Below are 24,646 nucleotides of genomic sequence, written 5' to 3' on the forward strand. Positions count from 1 at the left end.
ATCAAAAACCATTAAAGGAAGACTAAGACGTCTTTAAAAAATTGTTGTATATGTTGACAGAATTCAATTTTAATCCCTTAATAGTCTAATATACGAGACGAGGTTGATTATCAACTCATTTATCACACTAACTTGATCAACTTGGTAGTATCGTCACAGATTATAAAACACTTTAAATAAAAAAGTAGTCCTTCTTAAAATTAGGTTTAAATCGTTCGAATAATTTGTTTTTATTCTAAAATCTTAATTGAATTATCAAATTTTAAGTTGTTTTAATTGGGTCTTCATTTTTGGAAATGTGTTTTAAATTAACCTTTTCTGTTAGTGTAACACTGACAATGTTATCTTTGTGTTACATGTTAGTTCGTAGTTTTTTTATTTTACTTTTCTTTTTAAAAAACAAGTATCATATGTCAAATAAGTGTTCTGTCACGTGATATCTTTAAATCTCGTACATGAAAAACTGCAAAATGAACCTTTTATAATTCAAAGGAACTATAACAAGAGTAAAAGCAAGAGATTGGAAGATCAAATCTATTCAAAGGCTCCTAATGCTATAAACAATTAGAAATTCAAAAGATATGAAGGTCATGACTTGGAACACATTTGAAGCATAATTTTTAGAAAAATTAGTTTAGAAAAATTAGTTTATGTTTTTGGACTTTGAGTTTTCTTTTAGAAACTTGTTATGTTTTTATGTTTTTGGACATTGAGTTTTCTTTTATAAATTAGTTTATATTTTTATGTTTTTGGGCTTAGGTCTTCTTGTAAGGTTTTTAGGTTTTCTTAAACTTATATGCCTACATATAGAGGTAAGAAAAAAAATGATGTAAACATCTTTAGTCATATATTGAATTTTATTTTATTTCATTAGAGAGAAGATTCTTTTGCCTATATATAGAGGTACAAAAAACTGATGTAAACACTTTTAGTCATATATTGAATTTTATTTTATTAAAGAGAGGATTCTCTTTGGTCTTAACTTAGGTATCTGGTTCTCATCAAAGATTGTGGCAAATCTTAACTTGAGCAATATTCACATATTTTATAACTGTAGCAGATATTTCTCTCGCCATTATTTTCACCATGATGCAATATTCACAAATTTGATAAGCAAAAGCTAGAAGAACTCAAGCATGTTGTAGAACATCATAGGCAGGTTCATCCATAGCAGAGATTGTCACCTTGAGCAATTTCAGTTGGCTAAAAACTGCAAGATCTACCACAATTGCACATCATTAAAAAATAGATGTCCACCAAATTAAAGTTCAGATAGATGGCACTGGCAAAGGTAGATACCTAGCCAGATGTAACCCTATCCTGGAGCAAGGTTTCTTTTATGCAGTTCACAACAACAGAGGCCAATTCATCTTGATGATTAGTGTAAGAATGATCAGCTCCCTCTATGATATGTAGCTTATGGTTTGGTAAAATCTTGGCAAACTCATATGCATCTTCAACGGGGATAACTGGGTCTGAAGAACCATGAATTGTGAAGACCCTATAATCCATTATGTGATTTGAGATTAGCAATTATATGGATGCATGTAATGAGTTTGTAGCTTTATTAAGAATATTGTTCACAAGACCACCCTACTACCTTCATCATCATCTCTCACTAGTATAAACTCCCTTTGCTCAAACAACTACTCTACGCACTATTAAATAAGACTTCCTCAATTAAATACAAAAGTATTCATAAATTTGTACATGTAATGGTTTCCCCTGCATGAAATTAAACAATTCTATTTCAAATATCAAGAGTGGATATTAAATCTTGTAAATTTCCTCCTCTAATTTCATAATCTTCAGCAGCTGTGAAATAATTAGGAACATCTCTCGTAAAATCAAGTTTAGACAAGGGAAAACAAGGGACATTTCAAGAAATTAATTAATGTGTTAAAAACAGCATAATGGAGCCAAGTTATATAGACAAAAAACAATAACCCTTATACAAAAATGACTTTGTCACTAGATAAGATAAGAACTCTTGGTCATTGTTATAAATAAAAACATATAATTACAACCACTAGGTTAAAAATAACGTATTCTATAAACTCTACATAATTTTCAATTACAAATGGGAAAAACCACATTCTTTAAAAAATTATCTCTGGTTTTAACTTTTTTATTTACCCAAACTCTGGAAACTCCACACTCATCCTTCATAAACAAAACAGATACAAAGGGTGACGAAAAAAGAGATCAGACAAAAAATTGTGTTCACCTGCATTCTTTATCAATCTGAAGGCATGCTTCATGCATGTTTGTATCTAAGCGATCCATCAAACTTTCCAAAGTTACACGGTAATCAAAACTTCCTGCAATGAGACATGTCATCAAATGGTCGTATAATAATGTAAAAAAGTGTCTGCCTACGTTAGACAAATAGAAACAGAGAATGTCATGTAATATGCCAGATTACATATGAAGGCTGCCAACAAATCTTGAAGTATAATTATTGCCTAAATTTTTCGAGTTTCTCTCGTTTTCATTTCCTTTTTGGGTTTCTTTAGTTATCAGACATTAAGAAAATGAACTGTGGCAAAATAAAAGTACTGCAGCAAGAACTTTGTGCTTAAGAAGACAGAATATTCCCCAATTCCAATTTTGGTATAAAATATACAGCAAAAGCAAAAAAGCCATGTTGTTTGACTTACCGGTTTTAACAAATATGCATTGTAAATTCACTGAATTTGTGCAAACTATATCTTACAAGGTGCTGTAAGAGGCGTGTAAATGTTTTGTGGTTAAATGAAAGGTTACCTGCCCGCATCACATCAATGAAACCATCCTTCCTAATTCTTTCCAAATAATCTTTTCCAAGGCGTTCTTCAATTCCTGCCTTCAGATCATAGCGTCCAGAGATGTTGATAACCGTTTTGATGTCATGATACTTAGAAGCATAAAGAAGAACCACGCCACCTCCTGTATCAGGATACAAGTAACAAAATTTCACATAAACCCTTTCTAAAGCTGTTCCACAGGCTAACTCAGTACATTAAGAATAAAAGTTTTGTATTTAGAGTATGGACTAAACACATGATTGAAATGTTAGTGCTTGATCATCTGCAAAATTATTTTTGCTAGTAAGAATGTAAACAACAAACCTTTACTGTGTCCAATAATTGCAGTAACTATGCGGTTTGCTCTATGAAAGTGTTGAATGACGTCATGTAGATCATCAACCTCCCTCCAATAGTGACCAAACTCAAATGAACCATCACTTTCCCTAGAAGGAAAACTCAACAGCTAAATAAAAAATGAAACAGCTAAACAATACATACTAGTGATCAGGATTAGGTAGAAGTTTCATAGAACATGGTGGAGAAGCTAGTGGTGATTCATCACGAAATGGTTTTAGCTTTTCTATTGTCAAAGGAAATAATTACTTTGTTAAAACTAGAAAAAAAGTAAAAGTATGTGTCCAAATTCCCTTGTAACGAGGAACTGATGTTTTTATTCATGTTTTTGCGTAAAATATTAAATGTATATTATCAATGACCTCTAATGGGTTATTTTTTGGTAAAACAGATCATTTTTATATCTTGACAGTTGAGCAATTTATATTCCAAGAATATGTAACAATTAACATAACGTTATGCAGCGTTTGCATATACACTATACTAATGCATATGTGAATATATAAATATCCAGCATCTGTTTCCTTAAAGAGAAAATCATATCATATGCTTCACAATGGTCACTAACGTATGCCAAAAACTGCATAAAATAAGTAAAACCTTTGAACATCTTGCATTGCAGAATCACTGGAGATTTTTAGCTTTGCACTTTTAGAATAGTTTTGAATCTAATAACATTGATATTCACAACAAAAAGTGAAGTTGGTTGCATAATTTGAATAAAAAACAAATAGGTTCACAATTTATCCTGTAATACAAGATACGTACCCATTTCCACTGAAGTCAAAGCGGAAAGAACTGACTCCTGCATTCTCTAGAGCAGAAGCAAGATTTATTATGATAGTGTCTTCCTGGAGATAGAAAATTTTAATTAAACAATGAAAAAAAATGAATCAAGATATTTAATGTATATGGATAATGGAATGAGATGTCATATTGATTTTTAATAGCATTTACATAATAAAAAAAAGTGAGCTCAACCTTGGTGGATCGAAGACCATGACATAGGATGACAATCTCTTCGGTTTCAGATTCATGAAGAATGCCAACCAGTTTACTGTCATTCTTTTTAGTAATTATGACTTTCTGCTGCCGAGCTGAAAAAGTAATTCAACAGTGGGAAGTCATTTTCTTTGTAATTGATTGAATAATCAACACGCAAGTTAGATTAACCATTGCCTTTCTTTATTTCAAATAATAAGTATCACCATACCATACACCTGAAATTTGAGAAAGAGATTAATCTTTTTTACAATTCTGTAATAGGGGCTGATTACAAATATATTCTAAATGACTAATGACTCTTGACCTAGTACTCACATGAAAGAATCTTGCTAACTTAATTACAGGAAATAAATAGAAACTAATTACAGGAAAACAAATCTGTACAAATAAAAACAGAACCACAGAATTATAAGCCTAATAAGTTGAATTTTTGATACCCAACAAACCATTTCTTGATTATTTTACCAATGGATTAAATCAGTAGCTGCAAAATAAACCACACGAAACTCTTTCGAGTACTTAAAGGTGAAGCCTTTACTACCAATGATTGTGGGCAGAGTCACTTAAGTCATCGATTCTAATAAAACACCAGAAAATTAACTCACAAGGGTTTTGGGAAGGTTGAGCCATCTTCAAGCTCAGGGTTTTTCTTGAAATGCGAATCGGCTTGCGAGAAATGCCAGAAAAGATTGGTTGTGAAAGCTTCCTGAATTCAATAAACCGGGGAGACAAATTTACGACAGGACCCGCGAACACAGTAAGCATATCATGTGATCATGAATTAGAATGATCCAAATTCCTTTAAAATAATGATTGAAAATATATTATATTATACTGGACTTTCACGAATAAACGTCGTATGATTTCGACGAAAACTGTGTTGCAAAGCCAACACGTGACTTGCCTAAACTGTTTTTATTTTAAAGTTTTTTAACATTTATCCAATAAAATATGAACACATGTTTTCGTCCAACAGATTTTTTTTTCGATGCATTATAATAATAATAATATTTTTTTTAAACTGTCCTTTACATCAATGGCATGTCATAACGATTTTAGATTCATTTTTCACATCAAAGGGGGTGTAAAACAGTTAACAGTTAACAACCATGTAAAATCTTCTTCTCGGTAAAATCTCATTAACTAAGGTCATTTCTTTCTGCATTTCTATAATTTCAACCTGCACCTTCATAAATTTTTATGTTTTGAAATGTATAATTTAAACTTTTTTTTTTAATTTAGATTATATATTTTAAAATATAAAATAAAAATACATTTTAAATTACATAATTTAAAATAAATCTATAATTCAGAATATAATTTTATATTTTAGATCATGAATTTGAAAATACATCTATATCTTGAATTACATAATCCAAAATACAAGAATTTATTAGAATGCAGGAAGAAGCTGCCACTAGTCAATGATCAATACTACATGCAATTGGGAAGTAAGTTTCTTATCTTGAGTCAACTTTTGTATTGAGTTAAACCAAAACTCAAATTTTAAGGTAGTATTAATATTTGTATCGTTATTGAATCAATTATGCCGGTATAAAACATTCACAAATATTTAATCTTACTTATCTCATTAAAATGTGTAATTTTTAATGTAAAGATAATGTATTAAAATTTACACATTTACTGATAACCAAAATAATGTATATAAAAAAGAGCAGCAACTCTTACGTCATGTTAAATTAAGTACAAAACTCATTCTAACGTGTCAAAAACTCATACTAGCAGCTGTTGTTAAATCAATTAAAGCGTATTTCAACCATCGGCAAATGTACAATCTTCGATCAGGGAAGATATTGAAAATTACACTTTCACTAATGTTATGAAACAATTTATACAAGACTGATTCTTCCTACACCCCCATCAAATTTCTTCCAGAATCCCATCACGAAAATATAGAGACTTCCGGATATTTTGGTCCGGAATAGGGGTGGATGGTGAGAATTTGGTATCCGGATTCGTGTTTCCAGAAGCATAATATATACTTCCAGAAAAAGAAATCTGCAATACATACTATTGATGAGTATCTTCTGGAAAGATATTTTCGAAATTGGTCTAATGTGTTCGAAAAAGTAAAATCCAGAAATTCTCATATTTAATAAGATGCAGGAAGAAATTTGATGTGATCGAGAAGAAACAGTCTTTATATAAAGGCTAATTTTCATATCATGAGCTTCTTTTGAAATTAAACCAAGTCCAAATCCAAATTCTAGGAAGTCAGATAGGAGGAAAAAGCTGCAGATCACAACCTCACACCAGATAATTTACCAACTAATTTCAGAAAAACTTCCACTATTTTTTAAAAAAAAAAACACACACACAGAGGTGACAACTACGAAGTTCCAAACATGAGTTTTTCCTTCTTTTTTTTCCCGCTTGGTAACAATGTGAGATGTCCCCACAAACTTTAAATGTCAGCCCAAACCCTTTGGTTTTTCCAGTTTCTTCCTGCACCCTATCAAATTTCTCCTTGCATCCTATCATTTCCGATTTTATTATCCGGAACGGCACTAAATTAATTCTGAAAACATTTTTTCGGAACACACTCACCACTCCAATTCCGGATAAAATTTTCTAAAATTAATTTGGTGAGTTTAGAAAAATAAAATGCAATGATGGGTGTAAGGAGAAATTTGATGGGGGTGAGAAAGAAACTGCCCTGGCATTTATACCTGGCCACTGGGTGAAAAACATCAAACTGTTTGCATCGTCATAATTGATAATGTCAAAATAACCCAGTACATCTGACATGTAGATAACAAGGACAGACATTGATCTTGCCATTATTTTCACCCTGATGCAAGTTCACTAATTTAATAACCAAAAGTTAGAAGGGCTAACATATATTGTAGAACATCATAGGGAGGTTCATCCATATGAAAAAAATTGTCATCAGTGGTGAATTCAACTGGCTTGAAACTGCAAGATCTACCACAATATAATTAGATGTCCCCAAAAAAAAAAGGTAAGTTCAAATGCTGCTAGCACAGACAAATACCTAGCTAGCAGTACCCCTATCCTGGTGCAAGGTTTCCTTTATGAAGTTCACAACAACAGATGCTAATTCATCTTGATGACCAGTGAATGAATGATCAGCTCCTTCTATTATATGTAGCTTGTGGTTTGGTATAATCTTGGAAAATTTAGATGCATCTTCAGCAGGGACAACTTTGTCTGAAGTACCATGAACAGTTAGGACCCTGTAATACATTATATGACTTGAGATTAGCACTCTGCTCATGATGTAAAATTCATAACTTAGTGTTGGAAGTCCCATATCGACTAGAAATAAGACAATTTCATAATATATAAGTGAGATACAAACCTCACTTTACAAGCCGGTTTGTGGAACTTGAGTTAGGCTTAAATCTCATCCTTTAACATATTAAAGTACTTAGAGTCTCTATATTTAGAGTGTGCAAACACCTCAACTTAATTTCATCCTATCGAGGATGTGATATGGTTCCAAAGGGTGAACTGGACAGTTCCAATAAGATTGTGATTGCAAACCTCACCTTCCAAGCCGGTTTTTAAAGCCCACTTCTAACACTTAGTATAAACACCCTCTACCCAAATAACTACTCTCTGCATTTTCGAGTTTTGAATTATGTGTTCTTAAATTTAATGCCATCATAAATTATCCTATGGTTTATTGCTTCCCAATTATATTTTCTTTATATAAACTGTGTAATTTCGACATACATACTTTGCCATCAAAAATATGCAAAGGGTCAATCAAAAGGAACCAAACAAAATATTTCCTCACCTGCATTCTTTATCAATCTGAAGACAAGCTTCCTGCATATTTGTATCTAAGCGATCCATCAAACTTTCCAATGTCACACGGTACTCAAAATTTCCTGCAACAGTAGATGTCCCCAACCCCAAATGGTCATTAATTAAAATAACTCAATATTGTGTCTGTGGTAAACAAACTAAAACAGAAAATCCATGTCATCGGTCAGATTACATATGATGGCTGACAGCCAATCAATCTTCAATAGTCCAAGTATTAAAAACAGTTGCAGATAATTATTGCCCAGATTTTTCATTTTTTCCTTCTGTGTCTTCCCCTCTCCCTGATTTTTTTATTTGGTTTGTTTGATTATCAATTTAAAAGAATGAAATGCAACAAAAAAGAAGTACTGCAGCAAGAAATTTGTGCTTATAGGATAGAACAATACAATAAGACCCAGTTTATTAGGTTAAGAGATGATTTCGAAATTTAATGGAGAATGAAAATGTCTTTCAAAAAATGTTTGTGAATAAATTCAAAACAATTAATTCTTCACTTATTCTAAATTTCATCTTTCTACATTCCTAAATATTTTACCTTCTCTCTAAGATTCTTAGTTGGTCATCCATCTTTTCCACAATCTCATTACATAGCTAAGGAAGCAGCAATGAGATTAATCAAAATCTTGATCTAGGTAAGTTCGTGTTTTTCCTACCATCTGTTAAAATCAACTGAGGAATAGGATTGTAGTAATAATTTGAACAAGTGAAGATGTTGATTGTATAGGTTGAAACTTGGGAGGTTCTACCAGATTTCTTTGAAAACATTTCAATTTTGGAAGTTGTTTTTCTTACAAGGCTAGCTATCTCCAGGAAAAGGGAGCTAATAGCCTACATCTAATCGTTTAATTTGATTTAGATGCATTAAAATGTGATGAATGTTATTGATTGGAGTTCGGTTTTCTTTGAATTGGAAGTATATGGAGTTATGGTTTAATTGGTGTATACTTATGTTGAATTGAATTGGGGTTTGGATTCCTCAATTTTAGTTTTAGTTAGCTTATTGGAAGGTTCGGTTACATTATAGGTGTATTTTTGCTGATTGAATTGTGTGAAGACGGTTAGGATTGCTTATGTTGAGTTGCTGTATCTATCATGAAATTGCTTAAGATATGGGTTTTCTCCCTATCTTGCTTGAGTGATGCTAAAGCAGTGGTAATCATTGCCAACACCAAGAATTGTTGCTAAAGCACCGCACTAGTGAGAAGCTGAAGAAAGTTCTTGCCCTAGACTTTGTATAGTGTAGGTGTAAAGAACCATCCTAACATAGGAAATTGTGGTTCAATTAACAGTATTACTTTTAATGGATCAGGTGTTGCTCTGAGGTAGGTAATACTTAATAAAAGTTTGTAGGAAGGTGTCTAGTGTCACAGATTCCTAATATCATAAAAAATACAATTAAGGATTTATGTAATCTTAGATTGTGAATCGGGTGTAATTTGTTGTTATTATGGTTCTTCAAGATAAGATATATGTGATCATGTTGTTCTCGGGATTGAGATTGTTGTGGTGATGTGAATGCTATATATATCAACGATACAAAATCACGAGAGATGTGAATGCTCAAAAAGTTAGCTCACCTTGGTGTTCTGTAGTGTGCTACTAGTATGATTGTACTTTGTACGGAAACAAATGTTGTTGTAGTTAGTGAAAACATTCCAAGCAGAGCTAGGACCATGATTTAATATATTCCTAGAACGATAAGATTTTTTATATGTATTTTAAGAGCTTACAGTTTAAAGATAATGTATGAAGACTTCAGGTGTATAGTTTTTGAGTATAAATATCTACAGAACTAGGATGATTATATTTTGGAGAATTTCAAATACCAATAACAAATTATATGAGCATGGCAAAAGCAAGACAAACTCTAATTCCAGGCTTGCTAATTTCAGAAAATACATTTGTACCATAACTTCAAAATGGAAAAACAAGTAATTGATAGTCACTCATTGTTCAAACTATCTCTTACAACATGCTCTAAAGTCTAACACTAATATCATTGAAACTAGTGTCCTTAAATGACAAGTTACCTGATCTCTCCACATCAATGAAACCATTCTTCTTAATTCTTTCTAAGTAATCTTTTCCAAGGCGTTCTTCAATTCCTACCTTCAGATCATAGCGTCCAGATAGGTTGACAACTGTTTTAATGTCATGGTATTTAGAAGCATAAAGAAGCACCACGCCACCTCCTGCACCAATAGACGTCAATGACTAATTTTAGTCCAATTAGCATGCAATTTCAGAGAAGCGATTTGAGAAGATGTACCAGGCAAAGCTGAACTAATAAGTTAAGTTTCACTGAGTACCAATGAGAAAAAAAAAAATTAACCATCAATAAAGAGTAGAAGTCACGGAGTTTTTCATCAATTTTACTTATTACCATAACATATCCAGTTTAAGAACTATATACCCACATACCTATTGTTCTATAATCCTAATTCGCAAACACTATGTTTAAATAAAAAATGCTTCTCAATTTCCTCTATAGCAGGCTTTTGGCAAGCAGCCCAGAAATTACATTTTAAAATATTGCATAGCTCATAATAGAAGACTAGCCAGTTATTAAGTACCAAGTAATGATGAGTTGATTCTGGTTCTATGCCAGAAACAACATAATTCTCTTCATGTTGCATCATTCATGGTTTCTACCTTTACAACCAAGCCAGTAGGAAATTAAATAACAAGAACAATCCCATAACATTATCAATTACTGGGAAATGATTATTAAATCAACCCTTGCAACCCGAGTGTTCTCTGACTTATCTTTCATGACATTTTTCGTGTTGGTAGAGATACTTGCAAGATGGAATTGAAGAAAATAATTTAAAATACCTTTACTGTGCCCAACAATGGCACTAACTCCACGGTTTGATTCATGAAAATGTTGAATTACAGCACGTAAATCTTCAGCCTCCCTCCAATAGTAACCATACTGAAAGGAGCCGTCACTTTCCCTAGAAGGAAAATCCAACACTAAATTAAAGGAAACATAGAACGAAGCAAGACTATGATAAAGACCAGATGGCAGAAATTGCACTTCATGTAACACAGTAAATGGAGAGAGAAACTGCCATAGAGTTTTCAACCTATAATTCCATGTAATGTGGCCAAAGTATCAGGAATACATATGCTTAAAAAGTATTGAATTGAAGATTGCTTAACTATTAGGACTCAAGCATAAGAGGAGAGCTCAACCCAAAAAAAAACTAATCAATCACGTGGGAGAGCTCTAAGGCGTAAGTATCTCATCCTACTTATGTGGGACTTCAAACATTAATCAACAGGCAGTGAAGATAGCAATCCTGTCACATATAACTAGTTTACCGATAAATCTCTCTATTTGAAAATTCACATCCCATACTATATTAGTAATCCCCAAGTTTACTGTTGTTAAGAAGTTTGGGTCAATGGTGGTGCCTGTTGTTGTTTAGAAGCTTGGTTCACTGGTTTCTTTGGAGCTATTATTACTAAGAACTTGTTTGGATAAACTTTCCACAAGGACTTTTAGGAAACAAAAATAAGAAGAAAAAAATGAAATAAACTTCTCTATAACTTAAAATTAGTTTATATATAAACTAATTCATAAAATCTTTCTCATAGTTTCTAATTTTTTGCTTTTTAACTTGTAAGTTAATTTTAACTAGTGAAGAAACTAATTTCATTTTTTCTTGTTTTTCTCTCTTGGAAATCCTTAAGCAGAAGTTGGTCAAAACAAATCTTAAGACTGTCTTTATGCTGTTGAAGAGCCCCAATATGACTCCAAAGGTTGCATTACCTTAAATTATATCATCTAGACATACCAACTTATGTTGTTCCAATCTCCAGCTCTTAAAATGTGGTAGTAATTACCCTCACCTATTATTCATCTAATCTAATACATTCCTTTTTTTTACAATTGGAACCCATGCTTAAAGCTTTCAAATATTGATGAGTTTAACACACATATCTCTGAAACAATTCAAACCTTAAAAAGGCCACTTCTTTTTTATCACATCAATGCTCATAATGCTAATACAGTAACAAACAACTTGAATGTTAAGGATTTACGATTTTGTTTTGTACTACTTTTAAACTTACCCATTTCCAGAAAAGTCAAAGCGGAAAGAACTCAATCTGGCATTTTCCAAAGCAGCAGCAAGATTCACTAAGGTATTTGTTTGCTGAACATTAGGAAACTAAAGCGATGAAACTTATCGGGTAAAATGGGTTTACAAGTAAAAGCTTAAAATATGAAAAAAGCTAACTTTTGAAGAGCGGAAACCGTGGCACAAGATTACAATCTCCCTGCTTCCAGATTCATGTAATATGCCTACTAGATTCTCACCGTGCTTGTTGGGTATTATCACTCTGTGTTGCTCAACAGCTAAAAGGGCAATTAACACGTCAATTGTATCAGTTTTCTTTCTTAGCACTTTATTGAAGATCCAATTTTGCAATGAAAAGTACAAAAAATATCACCTGGGGTGTGTGCCATGCTCAAGGTGAAAGTCCTTCTGGTTCTGGGTTTGTGATTATGAGGGATGGAAAAGCGAACCTGGTAATGGGAAAATTTAGGTGTTGTAGGAAGTGATGAATTGAAGAAAAGTGAAGAAGCATTATGCAGAAAGGATTCCATTGGGAGTGAACAATGACATGCACAGGCATTTCATTTGAACACGATCCATTTACCTATTCCTCACTCGCTCCTTGTCTGTTCCTGGTCCTCACTCACTCAACCTCCGATAAAGATTTAGAGTTGTTGATATAAGCAACCTTTTTAATTTTAAAATATAAATAACTCAATTAGTTTTCACTTCAGTGTAAATTCTAATTTATTTTGGGTAATAAATCATTGTCTAATTTTTATTAAAAATATTAATATCAATTCACTGTGAATAATATCCAACTTTTAAATCGGATGTAACACGTGATGAGTATTAAATATTTTTTTCCATCCTCGTATTAATTTTAGATTTGAATTATTAAAATAATTTTAATTTAAATAAAGGTTTAATTCATTTTATTTTCACTTAGTTAATTGAGATTAGAGACACTTTTTTCATATTACAATTTTAATTATATTTTTTATAAAGAATTTCTCACAATTTGTCTAAGGTTTATTTTGAACTAAGTTATGATATTTTGAATTAAAGAAAAGATAGAATTCTCTAGATAGTAAATTAGATAACATGTTTGTAGTTAGTCAGTATTGGTATTACGTTGAGCAATACCATGAATTCGTCGAGCACTATATCAAAAATTGAAGTCAGAGAACTTTAGTGGTCCATGTTGTTAGGTAGTTAAGGACCCATAGGTGCTATTATGATTTAGGTTTAATAATGTTTTTATTTTAGAGTTAAAATCTTAAAATAGTATTTAAATTTTTAAAAGTCTCAAATTGGTCTAATTTTTTTAAAATGTCTCAAGTTTGACATTTCTGTTAAGTCAAAGTTGACGCCGTTAAAGGAAGTGTGTCAGACGTCATAAAATTAAATCCTAATGGGATTCACGGGTTCAAAGCATTAGGTTTCCATCGGGTGCCATGTGTAGACACCAAACGATGGTCTGGTTTCGCTAGGTGCAAATTGGAACTTGGTTCGAGGGAGCCTTTGTTACTTTCATTAGGCAAATATAGGTTAGCATTGGACCCTAAATACATCATTTGATAAGTTATCGTGTTTAATAATTTATTAATTGTGCACATGTGTTGATCAGTTGGTAATAATGGATGGTTTAAATATGATAAATATAATTTCTAATTTGTATGAATGGTGAAGATAGTATCTGACGAGAAATATGATGTTTAAATGTTGATGTGATGAGAGTGTAGTGAATTTTTTGGGAGAAAATATTTCACTTAGTTAAGTCTATAGTGTATTGCAAACGAATTTAAAAAGATTATCCTAACTTTATTGATATCTAACTCACATAGAGAAAGATACTTAGGTGTGAGAGTCAATGGAGGTTCTTGTAATTTAATAATTTGATACAAAATATGATGAACCAAACAAACATAAGAAATTTACTCATCATACTTTAGAGGGACATTAGTCCTAGTTATTGCTTTGTGAGAGCAAACTCCTTAGAAGTGTGAGATGGTATGACATATGCAAAACATCTTTACTCAATACACACGTCTTTCAAAAGTAGAATCAAATGTCACGTGACATATGCAAAACTGCCACTGCCACATCATATTGTCTCTGCCACGTGACACAATGTCAGATTGATACGTGGCAATTTTAATTTTTTAAAACAAAAATTATAAAAAAAATTACAAATTAAAAAAATTAAAAAAATTATAAAAAATTATAAAAAAATTATAAAAACCAGTGCTGACACGTGACACATAAATAGCACCGTTAGTGGACAACTAAGGAAAAGGAACTTATTGCAACGAATTTTCAAAAATAAAGATTCAATTGAGTCAAATAAAAATGGAGGGACCTCTAGAATGATTTAACCTATATGTAATTATTTAATTACTAAGATAATTTTACTAAATTGGAGTGTTACAATCAACAAATAGAAACATTATAAAGAGATCATATTTAAAACTCACAATGTTAACTTTACAATGTTAAAATTTATAATGGTTATCGCGTACCCTAAAAAGAACACATTTTGATTACTATAGAATAGAAAGAATTGTGAATTGCATTTGTGTTCAACTTCAATTCAATCTCTTTATATAGAATATAAAGAGACTCTGAAAGATGATCATTGATGCCTTTCATAAATTAATCATTGATCTTCCTTGATCTCGTATAAACTTCAATATGTTTGTTGATTTGTTGGTCTCAATTAAGAAAGATAAATTTGATTATTATAAGTTCTTTTGCTTTTGTGTTGCTTAAGAAAACAATTCAAACATAAACATATTTAAATATATGATAGTTAATTACGATTAAAAATAATTGCATAAACTCGCTTGTCAGGAATGTTCAAATAAATAAATCACATCCAAGGACACAAAACACTTAGAATGTTTGGTATAATCAAACTTATAAATGGACTGCTTGTATTAAATCATTTAGCCAAATTATTAGACTATCTAATGGGATTTAGAAATTAGACTATATTGTATAAGGTCGGAATAACAAAAATACATGTGTCTGTGGGTATTCACGGATAAAATTCACGACAGATAATTAGTATCTGTTGGTATTTGTTACCCGCGAGTAGTGGGTAGTAAGTATTTTAATATCCATTTATAAATGGATTGAGTGCGATATCACACTACTCATACCCGCAAATATTAGTTACCTGCACAAACTTAAAATTAAAATTTAATTTATATTTTATTAAGTTAAATTCAATTAAAATAAAAATTTAATTTATATTTTATTAGGTTAAATTTAATTAAAATTAAAATTTAATTTCTATTATATTTGATATTTTTATAATTTTATTCAAAATTTTTATAAAATATTTTTTTTAAAAATATTTACAGGTATACGGATATTCATAAGTACTCGCTTGTTTTGAAAAAATCTGCAAATATTTTTTGAACGGATACTCAACAAATAAACGGACAGATACGAATAAATTTTTTTCTTTTGCAGATCGAATAGCGAATAGCAGTATCCGTATCTTTCACCTGACTCGTTTTCACTCCTAATATAAGGTGTGAGGTCTCAGTTGTGTAGTTCGGTATATTAATAACAAATATTAATATATCATATGATTTCTTGAATACCAAGGAACGTAATCTTCAATTTTACAACTTATGTTATTTTTAGTGCATATTTTAATTATTTTTGTTTCTTTAATATTTTTATTTCAATATTAAGTGTTCAATTGTTTAAAAATTTAGTTTTTAAAAGGGTTAAATATGTTTTTAGTCCCTCAAGTTGCAGTGAATTTTGGAATTAGTCCCTCATCAAAACTTTATACCAATTTAGTCCTTCATCTTTCAAAATGCGTGAATTTAGTCCTTTTAATCAAATTTTGTTAAGTTTATACGTTTCAAGCACATTTCATGATAGTATTTAAGTTAATATTGAAGAAAAAATGTGTCAAAAAGTGTAAATAATTTAAATACTATCATGAAATGCGCTTGAAACGTCAGATAAACTTAACAAAATTTGGTTAAAAGGACTAAATTCACGCATTTTGAAAGATGAAGGACTAAATTGGTCAAAAGTTTTGATGAGGGACTAATTCCAAATTTCGCTGAAACTTGAGGGACCAAAAACATATTTAACCCTTTTTAAAATAATCCACAAAACTTTTTTTTTCTTTTTCTTTAGTTGTTAATTTTGTTTTGTTTAAAAAACTATTATATTGTTACATAATTTTTTGTTCTTTCTTCTAATATTTAATTCATTTTATATCCAACAAATTTATTCAATTATTTGAAAATGTTTTTTGGTCAACATTTTATAAAAGATAAAAAGTATTAAAAAATTTTCATAAAAATATAATTATATATAATTGTATTAACATCATGTTTTCTTTATTTTGTTTTTTCTTTAAAAAGTTATTTAATTAATATGTATGACAATGTGGGTGTAGGCAAGTCTGAATGCAGATCCATATATATATCTGACTCCCATTGATGGGTAGGTTTTCTTATCCTCCCTTCTTTGAATGAATCTTTAAAATTGTTGATTAGATTCAATTCACACTAAAATTGATTCCATATCTGACAATTTTTGACCACAAACATGCTCCCACACAAAGGAGAAAATGATAAACAGACCAAAACAGTTTTTTTTTTTTTCTTTTTTATGTCTTCGAACTTCTGGAGTTGAATTACCATTAAATAACCACTTTTTATTCCGAATACAATAAAAAATAGTCACACTCTCAAAAATAAAAATTCTAAAATTAAGTATACAAAATTAAATTATAAAATTTAAATCGTATAATTTTGAAACTGGAAATATAATAATTGACATAGATTTTGATTAGTATTGACGGCGCATAGACCAGGAAAAACAGCTACATCGTATCTGGCGAAGGACAAACCTGCCCAAAGTCACCAAACCAACTTCATTCACACACAAGATTGCATCTTCCAAACACCTTCTCATCTACCATATCAAAGCAGAAATGTTTAGTTAAATCTAGTCATGTATTTTTAAGGGTACGTTTACTTTTTGAGGGAAAATAAGTATATATATATATATATATATATATATATATATATATATATATATATATAATTGATTTTGTGGAAAAATGGACACGCCATTTTATTGAAGAAATTATGGACAAAATTTAAATTATCTATAAATTTTTTAAGAAAATCTGTTACTGATGTATTTAAAAAAGTAATTATTGACAAATTTTATCACAAAAAATCAGAAATAAAATGAGAATGTTGACAGGTAATAAAAATTTAAATTACTAATAAATTTTACCGATAGATTTATTGTCGAATATTTTCATTGATAATAAATATTTATTAATAAAGATAACATAAAGAAAATTAATAAAGAAATTCAATGGTAGTTAAAGTGATGAATACATTACTTTAAACTTTCGTATACAATTTTATTTTTTATTTTCTTTAAAATAATTTCTCTAATATATAATTAACCCAAATCATACAATAAAAGTATAAAATTAAATAGAAAACAAAAATAAGCGTCTCTTCTTACCCCTAAAGTTTGATATACGATTTATCAATTTTACTAGTTAATAAGGACTTTTAGAAATCAGTAATAAAAATGATATCTTAATTTTAAAAAAAAAATCATATTAACTGTGTCATAAAGCTCTATCACATTAAATATGTTAATTAGTAAATAGGGTTTTAGGAAATGGTAATCAAAATTATTTAGATGCATATAATTAGTTAAAAGAAAGTAAAACAATAATATATTTTGAATAGTATGCCTGAAAATGAGAATCACTTTCCACTCTTACAAAACAATAATAAGAAGAAAACAAATTTAACAAATCATACAGAACACGGAAACATAAACGATTGAAAAGATGCAGTTGATGTGAATTTTTGAGTGTGTAAGTTTTGTCTCATCTACATATATTAATAAATATCTTCAATTTCCAAAAGAATTTGCAAAATCAGTAATAAATGATGACAAACATAATTTTACACCCACAAAAATTGTTCCGTCTCTAATGTTCACAAGATGTATGAAATGAGAAATTGGAATATATTTATGAACAAGAGATGATAAATATGAGTTGACCACTCATACTCCATTTTCTCATCCAAAATAAACTAACATACTTCTTTCAAATTATTGTCATTTCAATTATCTCAGGTCTTATTTCTTTGTCGAGACAAATTCAACCATCTTCACAGGGCCGCAAATATACAACTCATTTCTCCGATTCCCACACGCGTGGTTTCTAATTATTACTTCATTAACCAAACATTACTTTTTAATATCTCCAAATATTCATAAATTATTGTGAATCATTTTGGTTACGTGAGAGAAGGGAAAACACGTGATAATAATGAAAAATTGTCATGATTTAGGCCACGTGATAATAATTGAATTATACATAATTTACTTTAATTTTAGTTATATTTTAAATTTTTAATATTTCAAACTTTAAAATTATAATATTATTGTTTTGTTTATATTTACTGAAAAAACACATATACTACTCGCATATATGTTATTTTTCTGTACGATAATAAAAAATGCTAAAATTATTATTATAATTATTAAATTAAATATTAATAATTTTTATTTATTTTATAGGTAATTTTATAACTAAAAAATGTTTAAGTTTAAGAAAACGGTCAAATGGTTAAATTTTAAAAGAAATTGTTACTTAAAAAAGATAAAATTAATAAAATAATTAATTTAATTTTATAAAAAAATCATTAAGAGATAAAATTAAAAAAAATGTGGAAAAATAAATTCTTTATACATCACTTAAGATTTGAAGTATAACTTTTCTTCTTTTTACCGGATTCTTTGGATATGAGAAGTCTCTCTAGGATTAGGATTAATATTAATAATAATAATAAATAAATAATAAATAATAAATTAATTAATGCATTACTATTCTGTAATAATTTTTTGAGATAATAAAAGATAATAAAAATATTACTATTTTATTATATATTGTTATAATTATAAAGTTAATTATAAATAATTTAATATTTTTTGTAAATAATTCTTATTTATATTTTAGGTATTTTTATAATTAAAAAAATTAAAGTTTAAAGAAATTATCAAATAAAAAAACTGATTACATTTTAAAAAAATAATTATATAAAAATAAAATCGATAAAATAATTATTCTAATATATATAAATATAAATAGGTATAGATAATTATGTTTTTAATGTTTTTAATAAATATATAATTTTGTATTATTTATTAAGGGTTGTTTCATTCAAATATATTATATCAATATATAAATGATACATATATATTTTTTATTTAAATTAATATTTAAAATTAAAATTAATATAAATATTAAAATTTAACGTATTTTAGTAAATAAAAAATATAGGTATAAGGCGTTAGTCACGTGTCTACGATGAAAATGGTATTCAAATTATATATTTAAAATATATCGTATTATACTAATTTAGTGACTCTGAAGCACATTAATTAATTACGCATTGACGGTAAAAGTAAAAATTGCCAAAATTTATATAGGTTCATGAATGTTAACGGGGAAAGGTAGGATATGGGTAGGGATGTCAACGGGGTGGGTAGGGTATGGGTAGTAGTTTCTCCGCATCCTACCCGCTGGTTAAATATTTGCTCCGTATCCGTAGTCATATCCGGTATCCGTTATGCGGGTATTTGTCTATTTTATTCATATCCGTGGGTATCCACGGATATCCGCAGATATTTGTAAAATTATTTAAAAAATAAATATTTAATCATAAATTTAAATAAAATAAAATAAAATAAAATACATTATTGTCATAAATTTTAAATAAAGTTTAAATAAACTCAAGTTGATACAAGTTCAAATAATTGTAAAAGTAAATATAAAATGACGTTGAACACCATGAAAATTCTTTAATTAGTATTTTGATTAACAAACTCACTCTCTCAGATTGATTTCTGAAAAATAAACAATAAAATCAAGTTTAATTTAAGTCTAAAAAATATATTTATTGTAATTTTTAAAATTTAATTGAGCAATTTAATTAAGTCATATATGATGGTCTATTCTGGGAAGCCAAAGCAGATGGATTACTTGATTATTAGTTTCCTGAAAAGTTAGGCAGGCAGATCTTCAACCAATATGTTGGGGTGTCCAAATTTTGGTTGAATACTTTTTTTGTCTATTTTTTGTCTAAAAATATTAAGTTTGTCGTCTAATGTTTTTTAGTCTCAATTTGGGTCTGATTTTTTAAAATTGATGCAATTTTATCTTTTTCGTATAATTTCTTAAAGCGGAGCAAAAATGTTTCATCAAAATTTATACTAGGATTATGTCAATTACACCAACAAAATAAACCATCTGTATTCACCACTTCAATTTTGATGAAATATTTTTTGTCAATATCAATAAATTATTGAAAAAATGACAAAATTGCATCATTTTTTCAAAATTGAGACAAAAAAAATCGAGAATCAATTTATTATTTTTGAACAAAAATAGGACAAAAAAATAATTTCAAAATCTTTATATAAACGAGTAGAAACATTGTATTTAATTTTTTATAATAATAAAACTATAATTATTGTTATTATTATAAATATAAAATTAAATATATTTATTATAAATTTGAAAATAATCAAATAGAAAATGATTAAATTAAATAAATAATCACTTAAAAAATAATATTAATAAAATAAGTATTTTTATTTAAAAAATATTTAAAAGATAAGATTGAAAAATAAATGTTTTCTTCATCTATAAATATAAATATATAAAAATTTATTAAAATATTAAATATATAATATATATATATTAAAATATTAAGTTTTTAAAAAATGTATATAAAATTATATAAATAAAAAATAATAATCAGACCATGGCCCTATTTCCACACAATGGTCCGTCGATGTTTCTGGGAACTGTTGCGTTCTTCACACAATTAAGCTTCTATCGTCAAACACTTTTTTCCAATCTAATGCACACATTTTGAAATGAATACTTATGTTTTCGCCGTATTTATCAAAACTGTTGACGTTTTGTTCTAATAATATACCAATAATATATAAATAATATATTAATAATCTGGACGCTCTTTTCCCTTCACACATACAAATCCGGAATTTTATCGATCTACTGTATATATATATTAAGATGATGGATGCATAATCATATCCATCATCGTGCAATATGGATGCTGTGTTTGCCCTCCCTGAAGCCCCCAGAGATGATTTTCTCCGTTCTCTCATCCAATCTTTTGGTGCCACTTACGTTTGTCTATGGCGGCATCACTCCCATTTATCAAAGTATCTATCATTCATTCTCTCTTTATATTTTCTCAGCTTCTACTCTTCACTGGCTAAAGTTTTTATTTACTTTTCTTCCATAGTCGTTTGTTCTTCCTTGATGGTTTCTACAATGGAGGGAACAACCAACCAACCTCTTCTCAAACCCTTTTTCATCAGTATCGGGCTTTAACGTTTGATGTCAGTGATGAGTAAGTGCTGCATTATTCTTCACCATCATCATGCATTAATCTTTCTTTCTGCAAAATGGTTTCACCTTTTTCCTTTTTTACCGTTTTAGATGTGTTCCTGGAGTTGCTTTCAGGAATCAACTTCCCTACATACACCTCAAACTCTCGGATCTCCTACCACTCACATCCACCCAAATTCAAGCACAATTCTTTCTGGTAATTAATGATCATTTTATGAAGTATTTAAATTACAGGATATATCGCTAATTGTCTTAAATGATTTTACAGGAAGCTAGGATTCAGGTAGGTTAACTTCATCGGAAACAAAAATGGAATGAATATTTATTACAGATATGTATGTTGTTGATCGCAGATGGCTGTTTTCATGGGGTGCAAAACTGGAGAAATCGAACTTGGCTTCTCCAACATTCCTCAAGTAAGAAAACTACACTATGCATGCATGTTGGTTAATTGAGTTCAAATATTTTTTGCAAGTATTTCAAATAGTAAAATGGATTTTTAAACATTTGTTTGTTAATTTATGCAAAATTAAATGCATTTTTTACAATATGAATAAAAATAAATTCATAGTAAAAGTTATCTAAAACATATTTTTTGAATTGTAATTTATAAAAGCTCTAATAAAACACTTGAATGATATTAAAAAGTTTCTCATTTAGCCTAAACCACCAAAATGTCTAACTTAAGTGAGCCGAGTTTGTGCTTCAATTTATATTCAAGGAAGACTAACAAATAATAATCAAAAACTTGAAAAATATTTATACCGTTTGACATATTCTTAATTTAATATATGTTGGAAAATGTGTTCGATACCTTAAAAAATATTAACGTAATTGGGTTAAAGAAAACTATATTCATTTAGTTTCAAAGTTTATGAACTAAAATATATTGTAGAAAGAGACAAATTCTAATTTTGAGTTAAATTTCATCACTGATAACATGGTTAGCCCTAAACAATATTTGATCAATTTGGTACCTGAAAAACTAACTTGTGTTATATTCAGGCTGACATTGAGACAGCACTTAAGAATTTATTCCCCGAAGATTTCTATATACGTTCCCAATCAATTGATCAGAATCCATATTCATCTTCTTTCATAAAATCATCAACTACCTTTAATCAATCACTCAATATTCCGAGAACTTCCCACTCCAACTTTGGTGTGGCTCCCACACAATCTAGTCCTCACCAACACACTATCCAACCATTACCAACACCAGAAGATGAACATGAAGAAATAGTAAGAACATTAATCCAAGTCATGTCTTCAACTTCTGATCAGCAGTATCAACCTCCTCCAATGTTGCCTCATAATTCTGTAACACACCCTGGAACTGCCGATTTCGTGAGATATAGATCAGATTCAAATATAAAACCACAAATGGAGTCCAATTTTAACAGGCAAAACCTGCAGAATACATCATTGCTTGAAAACTTAAATACAAAGAGAATGAGAGAACGTGATACTGTTAAAGCAACCCATCCCATTAGTTCCCCCCAGAAGTACTATCACACGATATCGGAAAGAAAACGTCGTGAAAAACTCAGCGAGTGTTTTCAGGAACTCAGCGCACTTCTTCCTCCGGGAACAAAGGTATATATATCAAATTTCAATTCAAAAAGCAGCGTCATGGCTAATTACTAGGATTAAGTTTATGTATTTGCTTGCGATGATGCTATATTAATTTCTTGTCCAAACTGTACCACACTATTAATTATAATGACGCGTTAACATGATTTTTAATAAAAAAATTAATGCATTTAGCACTTGGATTTGAACTTTGGTGGTTTAGAAAAACAAAAGGTCGATACTTGCAGCAGCAAAGGAGACAATGATATCTTTGATGGTTGAAATTGAAAAGCTTAAGGTGAGAAATGAGCAGCTGTTAAGAGTTTTGTCAGGCAAAGAAGTTGGCAGTAGTAGGGAGGAAAACAGTGACAGGTCCTGTAATGAAAGATTGAAAGTTCGGGTTTTGCATGCATCAGAATCAAGTTCATCGAAAGAGCAAATGGTGGATTTGGAAGTGACGATGAGAGAACAAAACTGTGAAGTTAATGTATTGATTCGCATATGGGAATTCTTAGAAAGGGTTCAGAACGTAACCTTGATTTCCACGAACACAAACCTCCATGTTACGGAAGGAGGGACAACCATTAATGTATTAACCTTCAGGCTGAGGATTATTGAGGTATGTTTTTCAAGCACCATTCCACGACGTAACATGTTCAAACATTTGCTTTGTCTCTACATAATCCATTAAATATGAGTAATTTTATGAACCCTCGTTAAACCTACACACATAAATAAATAAATATTAAAAGCGTCAACGAACGTTATGAACATCTCAACCATAATTACAACCACCGGATCTGGGTCTCCACCTTAAATGGAGTAGGGTTTCGCAGCAATGGTGTCACGAAATATAATTTGCAGAAGTAAAAAATAGATCATAAAAGCTACAACTAGTTTTAACTTTTATGATGCAAAATTTACACAAACATATTATATATGACTTGTAAATATTATTAATTGGTTGTAATGATATGTAATATTTATTTTTATTCAACCAAACAATTTCTTATTTCATCTCTATTTTAAAACTTCGCGTTAAATATCAAACTATCCATGTCATAGACATATATGAAGAAAAACGGTATTTTTATAACTTATTTCAATATATAACCCATCCACTAATTTTTGCAATAATATGAATTATAAAATTTGAATGAAGTTTTAACTAATAATATAAAAAGGTTTTGGGAAGAATAAGAACAATGGTGTTTGTACAAACGTGTTTCAGGGTAGTGAATGGGACGAGGTTGGCTTCGAGGAAGCAGTGAGAAGAGTGGTTGCTGACGTAACACATCGATCGTGAATTCCACCAATAAATCTACGCAATAATTTCGTCACCACCGCTTGATTGGACATGCTTTCAAGAAATTCAATGTTTTCTGTATCAGTTTCCTTTCGTGTTTCCGTTTTATATTTCTACTTTGAAATATATACACAAATTACCAAAAACAAAATATTAAAAGAGAGAGGTTGCTGATGTTACAGTCATCACTTTGTCGCCAATGCTTCGTTGATAAGTTCAAAGTCATTTAACTACAGCATTGATAGGAAATACCATTCTTCAATATGGGTTT

General features: G+C 29.6%; 3 protein-coding genes across 5 annotated transcripts; 1 reads left to right on the forward strand and 2 right to left on the reverse strand.

Annotated features, from left to right (window-relative positions):
* Positions 1 to 1,025: 1,025 nt before the first annotated feature.
* On the reverse strand, positions 1,026 to 5,049 carry LOC114175957. 2 transcript variants are annotated; one of them, XM_028060816.1, is made up of 8 exons: positions 4,754 to 5,049; positions 4,125 to 4,240; positions 3,912 to 3,994; positions 3,111 to 3,232; positions 2,767 to 2,928; positions 2,228 to 2,321; positions 1,300 to 1,501; positions 1,026 to 1,210 (listed from the first exon to the last, which is right to left on the reverse strand). In XM_028060816.1, the coding sequence occupies exons 1-7, from the start codon at positions 4,911 to 4,913 to the stop codon at positions 1,300 to 1,302; spliced, it is 939 nt and encodes a 312-aa protein (XP_027916617.1). In that variant the 5' UTR covers positions 4,914 to 5,049; the 3' UTR covers positions 1,026 to 1,210. The 2 variants fall into 2 exon arrangements, with proteins under 2 accessions (XP_027916617.1, XP_027916616.1); XM_028060815.1 differs by having other exon boundaries at positions 1,026 to 1,219.
* Positions 5,050 to 6,850: 1,801 nt separating this feature from the next.
* LOC114179875 lies at positions 6,851 to 12,711 on the reverse strand. Of its 2 annotated transcripts, XM_028066361.1 has the most exons (8): positions 12,636 to 12,711; positions 12,426 to 12,501; positions 12,212 to 12,330; positions 12,045 to 12,127; positions 10,800 to 10,921; positions 9,995 to 10,156; positions 7,933 to 8,026; positions 6,851 to 7,366 (listed from the first exon to the last, which is right to left on the reverse strand). In XM_028066361.1, exons 2-8 carry the CDS (start codon positions 12,439 to 12,441, stop codon positions 7,165 to 7,167), a joined length of 798 nt encoding a protein of 265 aa, XP_027922162.1. In that variant the 5' UTR covers positions 12,442 to 12,501; positions 12,636 to 12,711; the 3' UTR covers positions 6,851 to 7,164. The 2 variants fall into 2 exon arrangements, with proteins under 2 accessions (XP_027922162.1, XP_027922161.1); XM_028066360.1 differs by having other exon boundaries at positions 12,426 to 12,691.
* Positions 12,712 to 21,191: 8,480 nt separating this feature from the next.
* Positions 21,192 to 24,375, forward strand: LOC114175553 (putative transcription factor bHLH041). Its single transcript, XM_028060306.1, has 8 exons — positions 21,192 to 21,307; positions 21,391 to 21,498; positions 21,588 to 21,693; positions 21,766 to 21,780; positions 21,851 to 21,913; positions 22,503 to 23,093; positions 23,293 to 23,688; positions 24,301 to 24,375. The coding sequence occupies exons 1-8, from the start codon at positions 21,192 to 21,194 to the stop codon at positions 24,373 to 24,375; spliced, it is 1,470 nt and encodes a 489-aa protein (XP_027916107.1).
* Positions 24,376 to 24,646: the final 271 nt, after the last annotated feature.

The sequence above is a fragment of the Vigna unguiculata genome, chromosome 3 (assembly GCF_004118075.2).
Source record: "Vigna unguiculata cultivar IT97K-499-35 chromosome 3, ASM411807v1, whole genome shotgun sequence".
Taxonomy (NCBI): Eukaryota; Viridiplantae; Streptophyta; class Magnoliopsida; order Fabales; family Fabaceae; genus Vigna; species Vigna unguiculata.